Source organism: Mustela nigripes, chromosome 3 (assembly GCF_022355385.1).
Source record: "Mustela nigripes isolate SB6536 chromosome 3, MUSNIG.SB6536, whole genome shotgun sequence".
Classification (NCBI taxonomy): Eukaryota; Metazoa; Chordata; class Mammalia; order Carnivora; family Mustelidae; genus Mustela; species Mustela nigripes.
The window spans coordinates 32,730,751-32,748,553 of record NC_081559.1 but is presented as its reverse complement, the minus strand read 5'-3'; the positions used below and the strand labels follow the sequence as shown (position 1 = coordinate 32,748,553).

Here is a 17,803-nt window from a genome sequence, read left to right as displayed (position 1 = left end):
CTGGGTATTTACCCTAAAGATACAAACGTAGTGATCCAAAGGGGCACGTGCACCTGAATGTTTATAGCAGCAATGTCCACAATAACCAAACTATGGAAAGAACCTAGATGTCCATCAACAGATGAATGGATCAAGAAGATGTGGTATATATACACAATGGAATACTATGCAGCCATCAAAAGAAATGAAATCTTGCCATTTGCGACAACATGGATGGAACTAGAGCGTATCATGCTTAGCGAAATAAGTCAAGCAGAGAAAGACAACTATCGTATGATCTCCCTGATATGAGGAAGTGGTGATGCAACATGGGGGCTTAAGTGGGTGAAGAAGAATCAATGAAACAAGATGGAATTGGGAGGGAGACAAACCATAAGTGACTCTTAATCTCACAAAACAAACTGAGGGTTGCTGGGGGGAGGGGGGTTGGGAGAAGAGGGTGGGATTATGGACATTGGGGAGGGTATGTGCTTTGGTGAGTGCTGTGAAGTGTGTAAACCTGGTGATTCACAGACCTGTACCCCTGGGGATAAAAATATATGTTTATAAAAAATTAAAAAATTTAAAAAAAAAAAAAAGTTCACTGAAGGGAACCTGGGTGGCTCAGTGGGTTAAGCCTCTGCCTTCGGCTTAGGTCATGATCTGAGAGTTCTGGGATCTAGTCCCGCATCGGGCTCTCTGCTCGGCAGGGAGCCTGCTTCCTCCTCCTCTCTCTCTCTCTCTCTCTCTCTGTACTCTCTCTCTCTGTGTGCCTACTTGTGATCTCTCTCTGTCAAATAAATAAAATCTTTTAAAAAAAAAGTTCACTGAACATTCATTCATCAGATAAATGGATTATAAGCACAGGAAACTGTTATTTCTGTAATGGTCCACTTAATGGGAGAAATAATCTAATAATCTAGTTGAAGCAAACAATTTATATTAAAATGAGTTGTCTCTGTATGGAGAGTTTCTCAGTAAATACAATGAGAACATTGTTTATGGAACCAAAAATGTAGGGTCTCAGAGACTTTTTACCACTAAGTCACAGAGTTGAGGAATTAGCCAGTTTTTAAAATTCATTCATGAATTTATTTTTTCAATTTGTTTATTATTTTTTCATTTGTTTACTTATTCAATAAATGGATAATAGTCCCGTTATTCAAAATGAGACTACATGTTTCTAGGACCCAGGCCCAGGAAACATACCCTGCCTAGGGCGGCCTGGTACACTTCATTTACACCCCTTCAAATTCCAATGTTATACATTCAGAAGAGGCCTCTCTGCTCTTCAGTTGTGTGTACAAAACTCCTGTACCTGATCATCCGCTAACTCCTCCACCTGGACATCTACAGGCCCTTCGAGCTTCATATCTCCAAAACCAAACTCCCTGTTTTCTTGCCCAAATACCTTCCCCAGACTGTTCCATTCCTCTGGTTAGTCATCCCACAAATCCTGGCTCCTCTTTATTTCATACCCCACATCCAACAAAGCTCACTGGCTTCACCTTCCAGAAATATCTAGACTCTGCTGTCTTCTCACCATCTGCAGTCTGTGCTAAACCATCATCAACTCTCAACTGCCTTATTTTATTAGCCTCCCAACTGACATCCTTGCCTTTTAAGACTAAAAGCAGATTAAGGCAGTTTTCTGCCTTCAAAATCCTCCACTGGCTTAAAGGAAAAGCAAAAGTCCTTACCATGACCTCAGGGCTTAACATGATCCATCTGGTGACCCTTCTTTCTCATCTCTCTGTATTCCTCGCTCACTCTGCTCCAGCCACACCAGCTGCTTTGCCAGCCCTAGAAAACTGCACTCACCTCAGGGCCTTAGCACTTGCTGTTCCTTTCCAGGAAAGGAGATCTTCCATATTTCTACATGGTTTGCTCCCTGCTCTCCTTCTTCGCTCAGATGTCACCTTCCCTGTGGGGCCTTTCCTCAGGCTGCGTTCTCTGCAGGCAGAAGCTGAGACAGAGATTGGTGTGCAGGATATTTATTAAGCTCTCATAGCTGTGAAGAGAGGCAGATGTAACAGGATTCAGCAGAAGTCTGCTGAAATACAGGCCTGACAAAACCTCATCCAACCTGGGAGAGAGCTCTATCAGTGTGTCCTGCACCATACCAACATGGCCAGGCCTTTATAATCCTTTCTCTTTTAGTTACTGAATTTTGTCTGTGCCATGAAGGGCATGGCCAAGCCATGGTGGCTCCCTTCTTCTGAAGCAGACCCTGAGTGAGCTGCAGGCCAAGAGTGTTTGCTGACTGCCTCCCTTCTATGAAGGCAATCTGTGTAGTGTGTCTTGAAATCTTCAACACCACCCTGTTTAAAATTGCAATACCCTTAATCGTCCTTATCACCCTTCACTGTTTTATTTTTTCACAGCACTTAACACCTTTTAATATACTATGTAACTTAGTAATTTATTTTATTATCTGGTTCTTTCACTGGAGTATACGTTCTAATGGACAAGTGATTTTTGTGTCTTCGGAGCACAGCTGCATGCAGAATGGTGCCTGGCTCATAGCAGGCACTCAATAGATATGTGTTGTTTTAAAATGTCGTTTAGTAGCCTGTCTAATCATCATACTGTAAAAGCCTTGCAAGAACCATGTCTTATTAATCTTGCCAGCGTATGGTCCTTAGTAGGTGTATAATAAATGTTTGTTGAATAAATGAATAAATCCACAAATGACTATTTTGTGAAACATATGTAATTTAAAATTCATTAGCTATCTTAAAAAATAGTGAGAAACAGGTAACATTAATTTTTAAAATATCTAACTCAGTATATCTAAATTCTATCATTTCAACATGTAGGCAATAGGAAAATTATTAATGAAATATCTTTTTGTTTTGTTTCATACTGCGTCTTTAAAATTCAGTGTGCATTTTGCCCCCATATCATAACTCAATTTGTACTAGTCACGTTGTAAGTGCTGGATAGCCCTGTGTACCACACAACTGTATTGGAATTCTTCAATTCATTAGTCAGAATAATACAGTGTTGGGGGGAGTTTGGGTTGAAGAGGGGAGGTCTCCAGAGTCAATGATTTTCTGGGTCCCAATCATGACCCTTTAACTTAGCTACTGATGTACTCCAGCCAAAAGCTACCGGAAACACATTTATAGTTGAACATGTTGGGTTGGTTGCTATTTGGCAGAAGGCATATGATGAGAACTATGAGGCATTGGTGAATGAAAGAACTTATTGTGGGACTTAGGTTTGTATTAGGTGATTTCAGGGAGGGTTTAAGGAAGAAGGGTTTTCCTCTGGACTGGGCTGGATGCTGTTAAAAAACGGGGATAATTCTATGATTGAAGGTTTTAATTTGGTCAAAGGGAGGAAGACTAGGCAGAAGCTAAATCTGTAATTGGTAAAGAAACAGGAGTCGCTCTTATCGGCCAGAATAGAGGGATATTTGTTCATTTTCATGGCTTGAACAATTTCATGTTTTGCTGTGTTTATATATGATTATAGAGTGGCATTGTCTAATGTTTATGTTCCGCAAGAACCAGCTGTGAGCACCAGGCCAGCTTCCAGCAATGCAGGCGCCTGGCTCAGAGTACCAAGCCAACTCCTGGAGTTCTAGAGCTAGCTACTTTCCTCTTTCTAATAACTGTGCGAGTTTAAGCAAGTGATTTAACTTCTCCATGGTCCAGTTTTCTTGTCTCTAAGATGAGAATACAAGAACACTCACCTCTCAATCTCTTAAAGTTTATTAGCAGCATTAAGTAAGACAATCCGTGTAAAGAAACTGGAATAGTGCCTGGTATATAGTCACCACTCAAGGAGTGTCACTTATTGTCATTCAAGGAATTTAAACTGCCCTATATTTTTTCACAATTCCAGCATCTTGGAACGTCTTCCAAACAATGGCTTCTTAGAATAAACACAAAGTAGTATTATTTCCAGAAGACTCTGGTTTGGGAGACAATTCCTCATCCCCTCCAACTGCTCAATCTATTCCTGGGTAAATGCCTTCACTTTTCAACCTTTATCACTTTTCGCGTCCGCAGGAGGCGCGGTCTGGGGCGCTCCGCAGGCCTTGGGAGTTTTGGGCTGCGCGGCTTCCCCAGGCAATACGGGCCGGGGCGGCAGCACTCGGGAGCTTACGGCGGCGCAGCGCCCACGCGGCCCCGGGAGCCGGAGCAGAACCCGCGCGTCCCCGCCCGCCCGGCCGTCAGCTGATGGGCCGCCCGCCGGGGAGGCCGCCGCCGCCGCGCGAACATGGCGGCCGAGATCCACTCCAGGCCGCAGAGCAGCCGTCCGGTGCTGCTGAGCAAGATCGAGGGGCACCAGGACGCCGTCACGGCCGCGCTGCTCATCCCCAAGGAGGACGGCGTCATCACCGCCAGCGAAGACAGGTAGGGCCGGCGGGTGGTGCGCCGGCCGAGACGCGATCGGGGCGGCCCGTACTCCGCCGGCGACGGGGTGTGGGGGCAGTAGGGTCGGCGGTCTCCCTCTCCGCGTGGGGGCGTCCTCGACCCCGGGGATTGCGCCGCGCCGCTCCAGTCCGGGATCTTCACCCTTTAGCTCCAGACCCTGGTCCCACCGCGCTCCTCCCGACCGCCCCGCGGTGCTACGGCGTACTTCCAGCCCAGGACCCCAGTCCCGGTGCGCCCCTTCAGTCGGGAACCCCCACCGAACCCCCCAGCCCGGGACCACCCCCCCCTTGTAGCCCGGACCCCGGACCCGCCCCTCCAGCCCGGGACCCTCGTCCCCTTGAGCCCCTTCAGTCAGTGACCCCCCTACCTCGCCTGTCTGTCTCGGGATCCTCACCCTTTCCAGCCTCGCAACCCCGTCCCACCGCGCCCCTTCCAGTGCGGGACTCCCGTTCCTGCTCTCCTTTGTGGGGTTTTGCTTGCTCCTCGAAAGCGTCGCGACCTCTATGGGGTGGGGGTGGGGGGTGCTTGGACCTCGGCGGTCAGTTCCAAGCCTTGGAGCCAGGAGCACTGGCGGCAGTGCCAGGGATTCCCTGCTCTCAGCAGAACTCCGGGGCTTTCACTCTCTTACTTCTCTGCTCTGGGGTTGACAATTCTTTTCGCACAGCACCAGCTCCCTAGATCAGTTATTATTACTTTTTTTTTTACAGCTGCTATTACCATCTGAACTCTTATTTACTACATAGTTTTTTGGGTGTTTTTGTTTTGTTTTGTTTTGTAAAAGAGATTTATCTTTGAAAAGGTTAGATGCTTTTATTTCAAGGAAAAATTTATTTTCCACCGTTAATGGAAAACCAGTATCACTTGCCATAAAGAATTAAACTCATAGCTAAAGCATGTCTCTATGCACCTAAAGTCACTTCTTTCCAGCTCATTGGTCGGCCCAGGGCTGTGTGATTGGATTGAAGACATATTATTTGTATTAAAACTTTAGTGTTTTTAAAACCTTAAATGTTTAAAAGGTTTGTGGCTTTACGGTGGGAATTTGGAGGAAATGACAGATGTTTGCAGAGTGAAATTGTGTTTCCTTGCTACAATGAGTGCTCTTAAGTGGTGATATTTCAAAAGTCATAAAGGCCTTCTGGAAGATGGGAGGTACTTGCTGTCCCCTTAGAGCTAACAGCATAGTCCAGCCCTCCGCAGTCATAGCTTTTGAAGTACTGTTGAGAGGCCTGCCCTGATTGGGAAGAGAAAACCTGAAGCCTCCAGTGCCTACTTGACCTTTGTATTTTGCTTTTTGAGGCCTTTTATTGTAAGCAGGCAGTAGTCTCTCCAGTTTATTTGCATGTAGCTAACTTCAGAGGAGGTGGGGAGCAGTGGAAAGACCTGGGTGTTGGTGTGCAGAAGCTGTAAGGGAAAGGAAGAAGGGGGTGGGAGCATGAGCCAGAGGGAGAAGAAGGGAACGTGGTGGGGGGGGCGCCAAAGGACACAATAATGATATTTGCATGATATGAACTTAGATGCAGACAACATTTTATAAAACTTAGCTATCTTATTTAGTAAAATACCGTGACTCATGCATGTTGGATAAATTGCTGAATATTTGAGATTACTGGCCAGGAGCAGTGCTGATAAATGTTTTATGGAAAGTGATTACTTAGCTGCTCTGGGACTGAAATGTTCTGGGGGAGCCTTAGATCAGCTCATTTTTTCACTGGGGCACAGCAGGGCCCTTGCTGATGACTGGACCAGATGATGCTTGGAGTCTTGTGTTTTTCATTTGTGTTTCAGGCCCCCTGGAGCTTCCTTGAAGGTAGGACATTTTTGAGCAGGTGCCTTACTTTATCAAATTTATGAAAACACTTGGCAATGGGTTTTTGTTGTTGTTGGATGTGCTGCTGCGTCTTTACATTGTCATATATGTGTGCCATCCTCTTCATTCATTCATTCATACATTCATATATTCATTGATTTATAGATTTGGAAATACTGTACCTATTGAGTCCAGGCTTGGGTAGTAGAGCAGGGGTGAAAAGTCACAGCATCTGCCCTCCTGACTTCTGATTCATTGATTTTTATGGCCCTTGACCTGATGGAACCAGCATATTAGGGAAACAGAATACTGACCACCCTTATTCATCAAACAAGCATTTATTAGACATTGGGCTGGATCTGTGGGGTAGAGCGGCAGTGATGCCAAAATCTCTGTTTCCAAAGAGCTGGACAGACCGGTGAGGAGGTGGCCCTGTGCTCTCAGCTTTCAGGGTGTTGGGGAGACACAGAGGAAAGAGTGTCCTTGAGGGCCAGGGTTCAAGGAAAGCCTCGGGAGAGATGTCACTGGATAGAGGAGTGGGCTGTGTGAAGGAAAGAGGGTGCACAGCCCTGCACCAGGCAGATGGAAAGAACAGGATGTGATGAAGGACCACCGTTACATCTAGGTGATCAGAGCAAAAGGTGTATGAGTAGCCATGGCAGGGGAGAGTCCTGAGAGCTGGAGGGCCTAGTGTCCAGTTTTGGAAGGGCCTTCCTTATGCTCCACTCTTAGGAATTGGATTTCAGTTTGCCGGTTTTGAGGAACCATGAGATTGCAAAGCAGGTGATGTGATCAGAATTTATACTTTGGAAATAACAATGGCTAACCTTTAAGCTTTTCAGTAGCTCCAAAATTCAGTGTATTCTAAAAGTCACAGGTGGGTTAGTTTGTTTGTTTGTAAACTGGGCCTGAAAACTCACTGGTGCAAAAACTTGGCCTGAAGAGACTAGACTGTACTCTTTATTTATCCCATGCTGTGTGAGTGCTCATGCATTCTCCTGCAGAAGCAGCCGTGCATGTAACCTCAGGGGTTGTCCCCAGGCCCTGCTGGGGGTTTTTGGAACAGACAGTGGGTTTATGCATCCCACTGCAGTGGGCCTTTAATGTTTAGGAAATGGAGGCATAAAGGATCCTGAAGTCACTCCCCAAGGCCTTATAGCTAGTAAGTGATTGGATGAAGATTTGAACCCAGGTCTGATTGGGAGGCTCTGGTTCTTTCTGCCATCATCCAGCTGTGTGTTTGGGCAAAGTGAATCCAGGCAGTATCCGTCACCGATCGACTGTTCCAGCAGCAAGTGTAAAATGCTACCTTTTGCTATGATTCAATTTATCCTTCTTTTTTTTGTTTTTTTTTTTTTTTTTAGACAAAGCTTACACCTTTCCTGTATAACTTCTGCTTTAATGCTCAGAACACTAACTCTTAACATTTAAAGTAGGTTCCAGCTAAAGTTAATTCGTTTTATAAATGCTGAAAGCAGCGGGAACTGGCTTGAGAGCATTTTGAGAGGAAAAGTGAAAGATATGAGGGTCACCTGAAGTTAGTGTCCAGTTTTCTAAACTAGGCCAGTGGTTCTCAAAGAGGGTGGTTTGGGCCCACAGGGCAGTTTGGCAGGGTCTGGAGACATTTTGGTTGTCGCAACTGGAGGAGGGTATTGCTGGCATCTAGTGGGTAGAGGCCAGAGATGGGGCACAACATCCTGTAAAGCGCAGGAAACCAGGTACCTCACGAAAAGAATTACCAGCCCCAGATATCAGTAGTGCCGTGTTTGAGATACCCTGGGTTGGGCTTCATGTAATTATTTATCTGGTCTTTCTCGACAGTGGTTCTCAAACTTGAGCCTGTATCAGATTCTGACACTGAGGCTGGGGTGGGGCTTGAGAGATTGCCTTTCTTCCAAGTTCCCTGTGATGTTGATGCTGATGCTGCTGGTCCAGGAACCCCACTTTGAGAACCACTTTCTGTCAGAGTTACTTGTCCTGGTGCTTGCCTGTGTAGGCCCACTGGGGGTGAGCACTGTATACTTTGCCTTCTTTTCTGTCAGTTTCTGGGCTATATTTACCTGGAGTCATTTATATGTACCCATCGATTTCCCATTAAAACCAAACTGGGGGGGCACCTGGGTGGCTCAGTGGGTTAGGCCTCTGCTTTCGGTTCAGGTCATGATCCCAGGGTCCTGGGATCCAGCCCCGCATCAGGCTCTCTGCTCAGCAGGGGCCTGTTTCCCCCTCTCTCTGCCTGCCTCTCTAACTACTTATGATCTCTCTGTCTGTCAAATAATAAAATCTTTTAAAAAAATAAAAAATTAATAAAACCAACCTATGTACGACAAATCTGAAAACACACAATCCCCTCAAAGAGTGTTAAACTCATGTGGAACACTGAGCCTAATTCCATTGTACCTGGAGTCACTGGAAATGGTTTGGTCTGTGAGCTTAGGGGTCTGATCCGAAATGTTGGAGTTCCTGTACCACAAAGGGTTAACAGAAAATGGGAACTCCTCTCTTGTGTGCATTCATGTAGATTTTGTTAGAGTCATAATTACCCCAAACTCCTTTGTCACACTAGACCTGAATTGGTGTTTTTAACTTTAGTTTGCAGTTGTCTGAACTTGGGAACTGCTGTTTTTCTGCTTGCCGAGTACGCTACGTTTGTAAAGCTTAAAAAAAATAAAATAAAATAAATTCTTGAATCAGTAAAATAGGACAGACTGTCTCTCTCTCGAGTCAGGAAACTGTGAAAGTAAAAGTACTAACCTGAGTGGTCAGTTTAGGAACTTGAACTGCAGCAATCATTTTCCTGAACAGAAAACGAGACTCAGCTTTCTGAACAGAACTGCAATGTGGCTAGACGGCGAGAAATGCTTTCCCTGGACACATTTGCCTTTTGAACTTTTTCTTTTCCTACGGACTGCACCAAAAATTTCTTAAGAGTCAGTGGAAGGGTAGAATTTTTAAAAGACAAAACTTTATGATAAAGCCTTAGAAGTAAGGCAAGGCTGCCGTCCTGCCGTGTTCGTGTTTGGAAGACAGTTGGAGGATGAACACGCTTATGCCCTTGCATCAGGGTCTGGGGGCCATGATCGATTTCTGCTAGGAACTCAGTTTCCTGGCCACAGTCAAACAAAGGCAGATCTCGTCTGTTTTGGACGTTGCCCTTAGGCTGGTAATCCCTAACAATTAGAGAAATCCAACTTTTAACATATATGGGTACATCTGCGTTTCTTACAGCTGTTATGTTGACGTACTTGCTTCCTTTTAGAAACTTCTAAGCATATTAAGGTAGTTTGAGGGGAAAATTACATATTTACTGACTGTTCACATGGAAGCAATTTTGAATCAACAACTTGATTTTTAAGTGTTACACTTCAGAGAAAGCCTGGCATAGCTGGAAGCTGTTGGCTTTTACAGAAACCCGGAGTGTTAACTGCTGTGTTTTTGTTGTCACACAGTGCCTAAAAGTAGACTCTTTGATTTGTGTTAGAAAATAAAATGAAGAAGCGAGAAGGCAGGAAGCATTTATTCCTCTGTTGTCAGGGTGGCCCTTTACTGTGAGGATCACTTTCTTTTTATAGCATAGTCGAGAGCGGATTCTGGATCAGAATGCCTGAGATTGAATCCCAGCCGTGTGACCCGGGGCGGGTTCCTTATTCTTTCTGTGCCATAGTTTTCTCATCTGCAAAATGGGGGAAGAATCTGCCTCGAAACTGGGTTAATTAAGATGCAAAATGCATTGAACAGTGGCCAGCGCAGGGAAGGCACTGTGTATGTGTTGGCTGTTATTATTTCCCATGGAATTATTTTAATCTCATCAAAAGCTAAAGAGTTTGCTTTGCATGTGTATGTGTGTAAATAAAAAACATTCTGTATGAAGTAGCACAATAACAATCTGGGGAGTCACTTACAAGCCCAAGTTCTTGTAACTGTCTTTGAGTCATGTCTTCTCATCATTTCCATCTTGGTCAGGAGTCATTTCAGTCATGAGTTTTCTGTTATAAAATCTTTGCCCTGCTGTGTTCGGGAGCCCCAAGACCACCCATCAGTTCATTGATTCATCAGGAGGACTGCTAGCATATGGTCGTCCTTACGGCCATAGTTTATTACAGCGAAAGGACATAGAACAGGTGAAGGAAAGGTAAGGGGCGGAGTCCAGAGGAAAGTGGCTTGAGCTTCTGGGAGTCCTAACCCTGTGTAGAGTCACGCAGAAAGTGCTCCATTCCTCCAGCATTGACTTCTGACCACACATGTAAAGTATTGTCTCCCAGGAGGCTCATTAGCGACTCTGTACCCCTGCTTTTAGAAACTTCTCCCAGATGGAAAGCAAGTAGGCGGTGGTCTCTCAGCTGTTAGTTTGAAGGAATCAATAAACAGACCTGGTAGGAAGAAAGAAGCGTGGAACAGAATTGGAAATGAGGCTGCTCTTCCTGAGTGCCTCAAACTCTGCTCTTGGGGGGTTAGTTTAACCTTGTGTTTCGAGATCTGTAGAATGGATAGTGTTTGGATAGAGTTTGGACTTTATTTTTCCCCTAAGTTGAAGTGTTTAATGGACCCTCTGTTGACACCTCCTGCCTGGAGTGCTTCTACTGCTAGAGGTTCTGATGGCTTTTTAGCCTTCTTGGTAGCACAGAGGTCACCAAAAATCATTTTGATGCTAACAGTGAGCAGATAACAACAGGAATGGTTCCTCAAGTAAAAAAGAAAACATGTGCAGGTAGAAAACCATCCGTCTGACTTCTGGAGAGGCATTCCTCATTTAAGAGCTGCTGGACGTGCCATGTAAGTGGCCTTCCTCTTGGGATTAGAAATCTGCCTGTGACAAAATCAGGAGTCCAAGCGTCATCATCACGGGGAGTTAAAGCTGTTCAGAATTCCTTTCCTAGACTGTAGAAGGAGATGGAAATTTAAATTTTTCTCAGCCAATCTAATTTTCCTTGGGGGGAAAAAATGGTGGTTTCCTTGCCTTTCTGTTAAGATAGTCAGTTCAATAAAAATCTAGTGTTTCCCCTTTTTGTTACCAAAGGAGAAAGGCCTCTTTCCACAGCAGGAATGAAGAGGGCAGAGTTCAGGAGACTTGGCTGAAAGGAAACTGCTATTTACTTGGTAAAAGCAGACTGCACTGATGACCATATCCTTTTCCTTCTCTTGTAGGCTAGCATCCTGATGTTAGAGAAGGCACTGAGGCTTCCAGAGTTACACTTGGTGTCTGTAGCCCTGGAAGGTAGTTAGAGTAGGGAAGAATATCCTTTGCTGAAAGTAACAGAAATGTTTGATGATTTATCAAGACATGAAATAGTATCAGCAGTCCTAAAAGTGACTGGGAAATCAGATTTCCTCAAACGTAACTAGTGTAAGAGTTTAAAAATATCAGGACTTGGGCTTAATTTGTAACATATGCTGTCCTCTGTATTCTGTGTTTAATTGGTTAATTGAGTAATCTTCGTTTATCAGTTTATAATGTAAAAATGGTTGAATTGCTTCCATTTAGCTGTTTTGGGATAATTAGGGTGTTTTTTGAGAAATTTAAAAAGGGGTACCTGGGTGGCTCAGTCATGTGGGCGTCCAACGCCTGAGTTTAGACTGGGTCTTGATCTCAGGGTCATGAGATCAAGCCTGGGGCACAGCGCTGGGTACTGAGCCTACTTCAAAACGAAACAACTGGTTTTAGAAATGCTGATGTGTCGGTCTAGACAGAATTTGGCCTTGTGATTTTACCAAAGCACTGGTGTGCTTTTTCAATCTATTTATCAAAGTGTGGGCCTGATTTTCAGGGTAATCGTATTGGAAAATAAACTATATTGAATCCAGATGTCCGTCTCACGGAGTTTTAGGTTTAAAAGTGATACTAATCTGCACTCCCACAAGATGCTTTCGGGTTGGAGAGCCATTGCTTTTTCACAAGAACCTGCTTGGAATCTATCTTCATTCCTCCTCTTTCCAGTTTAAGCAGATGAGGTTTTATAAATGCTTGTGATTTCCTACATTTTCAACTGGCTTTTAATGAGTGTTTATTCAATACTTTTAAATCCTTGATACTCAGTAAAGGCCATATGCTATTTTTATCCTTCATTTTAAGGTCAGAATCCTAAATATTCTTCAGAGTATTTAGGGGCACCTGGTTGGCTCAGTCAGGTAAGTGTCTGCCTTTGGCTCAGATCATGATCTCTGGTCCTGGGATCCAGCCCTGTGTCAGGCTCTTGGCTCAGTGGGGAGCCTGCTTCTCCTTCTGACTGCCACTCCCCCTGCTTGTGTGTGCCTGCTTTCTCTCTCTCTCTCTCTCTCTCTGTCAGATAAATAAATAAAATCTTTAAAAAAAAAAAAAAAAAGGAGGGTATTCTATTTTTGGAACAGATAGCATCGTATCACTAAGTTATTGCTATGAAACAAACCACTTCAAAATTCAGTGGCTTAAAACAGCAAGTACAGTTGACTCTTGAACAACATGACTTTGGACTGTGCGGGCCCACTTCTGTGTGGATTTCTTATAGTATAGTACTATAAATGTGTTTTCAGTTTGATTTTCTTAATAACTTCTTCTCTTCTCTAGCTTATTTTATTCTAAAAATAAGTGCCCATTGACTGATGAATGGGTAAAGAAGGTGTGTGTATGTGTGTGTATGTGTGTGTGTGTATATTTTTTTATATACATATGATGTATATAACGGAACACTGGCCATTACAAAGAAGGAAGTCTTGCTATTTGCAATGACATGGTTGGAGCTAGAGTGTATTACGCTGAGCAAAATAAGTCAGAGAAAGGCAGATACTGAATGATTTCACTCATATGTAGAATTTAAGGAAAAAAACAGATGAAGATATGGAAAGGGAAAAAAAAGAGAGGGAAGCAAACTGTAAGAGACTTTTAACCATAGAAAACGAACTGAGGGTGCCTGGAGGGAGGGGGGTGAGGGGTGGGCTAGATGAGTGATGGGGATTAAGGGGCCCACTTGTGATGAGCCCTGGGTGTTGTATGTAAGGGATGAATTCTCCTGAAACCAGTATTGCGCTGTATATTAGCTAGAATGTAAATGAAAATTTGAAACAAAACCCAAAATACGTGTTAGTCAAGGGAAATTTTGTTAAGTCACTGTTCCTGTTTAGCATGGAAGTCAGGATTTCTTTGTACCAAATAAGAGCTTCGAAGTTAGACCTAGACTTTTCCACACTCTAGATTTGTTTGGAGGGAAAAAGTTACTTAATTCTTCATGTTTCCTTATTGTTTAGAGATTACTGCTTTGGAGGATAAAATGTAGCATTTTCTAAAAAGGGTTTTTTTTTAAAAAAATTGTTCTTTATTTACCATATAAAAGCTGCTCAGCTTTGAATTATTTACTTTTGTAATGTTTTGAAATGTGAAATTTTCATCATCCTCTGATAAAAGAGCAATAAAATTGGACAAAACAACCAGACAAACTGATGTTGGTTTGTTTGATTTTAGGACTTTGACTCTCCTTACTTTTGCTAAGTATAAAATGGAGGTCTTAGCTGTCGTCATTGCCATGAGGATATGACATCATGTTCTCAACTGACAGTAGCCTTTCTTGGATCCTGATGTGTTTCTAGAATATACGAAGTAGCTTTATCTGCCATTACAATTCACTTGCTGTGAACTTAGAAGAAGTCAAGCAGGGGCACATTTATCATGAGGCACGGTGTGTTGCTTTGTGTCTTTCAGGCCTTGTGGCCCTGAGTCTTTTGGGGTCTTCTCTTTCCTGCCTTTCTGCGTCTGATTCCTTCACCCACCTGTGCCCCTTGCTCACTTCTCCTGGCAGCGGGGGGGGGGGGGGGGGGACATTCTCAAGGTTGTGTCCACATAGCACTTCTAGTCCTTGAGTCCCAGTCCGTGGGTCCGTGTCTCCTTCTTAGCTCTGGGCGTGTGTGGCCCTCTGCAAGGACCTCCTCCAGGCATCAGATCCCTGACTAGACTTGATGGGGGTGCGACAAGCTCCAGACTTCAAGGCCTCACCGGTGGCAGGAGTGTCTGTTGAAGACAGAATCTGCCTCAGAGAAGAACTGTCAGGGAGGGATGACCAGAACCTCTTAGGCTCTGCCTTGCTGAAGAGAAGTGGCTGCAGCCTGCTTGGAGATGCCTCAGATTCTAGAGCCTGCGCTCGCCCTGGAGCGTCAGTCCGAGGCCTGTGTCACTCCTCAGCCTTGTTAGCTCCTGTTGGGAGTGATTTAACGGATGCATTCGTAGAGATTGCATAGTCTTTGCGTTTATTTATTGATTGATTTTTAAAATTTTATTTACTTAAAAGAGAGAGAGCCCAAGTGGGGTGAGGGGCAGAGGGAGAAGCAGACTCTCCGCTGAGCTGGGATCCTGACTCGGGGCTTGATCCCAGAATCCTGGGATCAAGACCAGAGCTGAAGGCAGACGCTTAACTGGCTGAGCCACCCCAGGGGTCCCCAGTCTTCACATTTAGATAGCTGCCTTGAAGTTGAACAGATAACATCCTTGAGTGCCTGAGGGCTCGTGAAGAGTTGTTTAATGGTTCGCTTGTTCTTCTGCTTACCTAGTAGAGGTTGGGGACCCTGGAGTTCTCCGAGTCTCAGGGCTCCAGGACCTCCCCCTCTCCCCGAAAGGGAGCCGAAGGCCTCGATCGGCTGCTTCAAAGGCGTGTTCCCAGCCTAATTACAACAGTTAGATACATCATTTTACATTATGCTTTTTTTTTTTTTTAACAAAAAAATGAACATTTCATAACATTTTCTCATGGGTTCATAGTCTTTGCAACTATTTTTTTTAAAGATTTTATTTATTTATTTGACAGACAGAGATCACAAGTAGGCAGAGAGGCAGGCAGAGAGAGAGGAGGAAGCAGGCTTCCCGCTGAGCAGAGAGCCCGATGCGGGGCTCCATCCCAGGACCCTGAGATCATGACCTGAGCTGAAGGCAGAGGCTTTAACCCACTGAGCCACCCAGGCGCCCCTTTGCAGCTATTTTTGATGACTGCGTAAGCATACTAATTCAGTAGCTTATCTGAACTCATGATTTTCAGAACTATTTGTAATGCTTATGTCAACTGTTGAATTAATATGACATTAATCCATTTCATTATTTAACATTTTCCCCCAGTTTTTACTCCTCGGAATGATGCTCATAGGAACTTTTTAGTAATGTGTGATTCTTTTTTTCCTATTAAATAATTTCTTCAGACTCACTTGCCAAGTGTGGAATTCCTAAATCACTTTCTGTTGCCATTACTATTAGTAGGAGTGGTAGCAGCCGTATTAGGCAGGAAACGTTTTTCTCAGTATATGGAACAAATTCTGGCCAAAGAGTGAGTTCCGATTTACAGCGCTGTTAGAAAATTATGAGAGCCCTAGAAATGGCATTTCTGTTACTGTTTTCACTTGTTCATTTGCTTAGCCCTCCATGGCGATACATTTTAAACACATTTCAGTCAGAAATACTTAAAATAAAAATTTACCATCCAGCTTTGGCTTCTCCTTTATCTGGAAAACAAGCAGATCATCCACCTAGCTGAAGGATGACAGACAGATGAAGTGATGGTCGCGGTGGGCATCCGGTGTGATCAGACATGTATCACATGACCGTCTCACATAGAAACAGCTTTTCTCACCTACCCTTGGGAAATACTGCAGCTAGATGTAAGCCCAAGGATCTCTAACAAGGAGGGCACAGGAGATCAGTGTAGGTAACAGTAGCATGGAGACCTCTGGAAAAATTTTATGTAGGCTCTGAAAGAAATGACACATTTCCCTTCTAAGTACCTTTGGAAAACTATCAGACTATTGTTTTAAAATAACTTAAAAATAGAGCCTGGCAAAGGTGAACATGTTTCTAAGGTTTTGGTTTTAAGGAAAGACTTTTTTTTCAGACTGGCATGGTCTTAGAATCTCAAAAAAAACCCATCCATTATAAAAATGGCTAAAATAAGCAGCAAGCAAAGCATAAAAAATGAGTTTAGGTGAGTGAGTGTAAACTTGTCAAAATATTAAAGGAAAAGTTAAGCTGTTATATTTTAATTTAACTCAGAGAGACTGGTTTAGACATTCAGCTAGGCAGAAAATAGTGGTTTTTAATAGAAATAAAACAATATGATCTTGATACTTGGTGATCATATAGTCTATTAATAACATACTGGAGTTTTTAATAGTTTTGTCCTGTAAATGTTACTAAACTGTATTATTGTGTTGCTCTCAACTTAGATTTTACTTCCAGTTTACTGAATAGTAATTTTTTTTTTGTCTTTCGAATTTGTTGATTTTTTTTTAATAAGCAGCCCAACTTAAGCCTATTACAACCATTTATTACCCAATCAAGAGACATTCTAAACACAATACAAAACAAATTCTTATATTATTTAGTAGAAATTATACAACTTTGTTTAATACGTTGGTTCTGGGTAGAGTACTGGAGTGTTAGGTGTTAAACTTAACATTGTTTTGATTTAGTCTTGGAAATGGGAGATTTTAGCATTGTTGTGGAAGGAGGGGGAAGAGCGAGGCTTGAAAAGAGACGGGATAGAATTCCAGGTAAAAGATGTGAATATGGAGAGGTAGAGCGGACTATCAAGGTCAGGTGCCAGTTTTGGAACTTGATTCTCAAGCAAGGATGGTCTTCTCTCAGCCCGGGTGTAATCGATTTTCAAACGAAACATCATGTGAGATAATTTAAGCCCTGCCAGTTTCTGGTGTGTCAGCTGGACGCAGACTAAATTGTAGTACTAATGTTTGTCCTCCAAAGGAAGTAATACTGTGTTCCCAAGATGCTGGTGTCTGGGTAGTTTCTATGTTGACCTTGGGCTATTTTATATATCATTCTAAACTTCATGAAATAAAAATTGGACTTTTCAGGGTTAGGTGACTGGATGGCAGAGCTGACCTTTAGGGTTTCGCACTCACGGTCAGCTTCTCTGCTACTGAGTTTTGCTCTTCTTCCCATGAGGGAGAGAGCATGTGCCACTGAGTCCTTCTTTGAGCTGCCTGTGTGTTTGTGAGGATATGAAATTACAAACTACGAAAATTAAAGGTCCCTTCCTATATGCTTTTTTCTTATCTCTCGTTTAATTTTGCATATGAACTTAGACTTTTAGAACTTACTGTCACAATACAGGTACCTTGAAAGAAAGTCTGCCTGATTATCCTGCCTTGTGAACCTCAACACATAGGAGCTTGTTTAATGGTGCTCAACTGAAGAAACTGGGTTTGGTATTCCTGGTGTCATCAGGTAGATGTCCTGTATTAATATCTGCTTGATTGCCAACAACAGAAGTAACTCAGGCTGACTTAAGCTATTGAGAGTGTTTCTGGTAAGGATGCTGCAGTATCTGCCTCAAAGAACAGCAGACTAGGGAAATAGCTCAGTCTAGGGCATGAGGGCCTTTTACCTGGACCCTCTTTAGATTGCTTCTGCTTCTTTTAATAGATTGACTTCATTCTTTCCCTTTTTTTGATGTGCAGCATTCTGCATCCAAATTAGAAAACAGTATGTGACAAGAAACAGTCGTTTCAACTATCAGAGATACTGATCTATTTTTCTCTGTCCCTGTTCCCAGTTTCCCCAGGGAGGAGCTGATTGGACCAGCTAGGATCAGACGCCCCATTTCTGGTCTAGCCAGTTGTGATCAGGGGTGGGATGTGGAGAAAGTTGGTAAAGGTTCCATTG

At 43.5% G+C, this 17,803-nt stretch overlaps 1 protein-coding gene across 2 annotated transcripts in view; it reads left to right on the top strand.

Moving 5' to 3' along the window:
• The first annotated feature begins 3,739 nt into the window (after positions 1-3,739).
• The window catches only part of WDFY1 (WD repeat and FYVE domain containing 1), a 43,380-nt gene continuing 29,316 nt past the window's right edge, over positions 3,740-17,803 (top strand). Inside the window, exon 1 of one of the 2 annotated variants that reach the window (XM_059393587.1) lies at positions 3,740-4,346. In XM_059393587.1, the coding sequence (XP_059249570.1) occupies positions 3,957-4,346 (390 nt within the window). In that variant the 5' untranslated portion in view covers positions 3,740-3,956. The remainder of the gene's footprint in view (positions 4,347-17,803) is intronic. The other variant, XM_059393588.1, reaches the window with a different exon arrangement.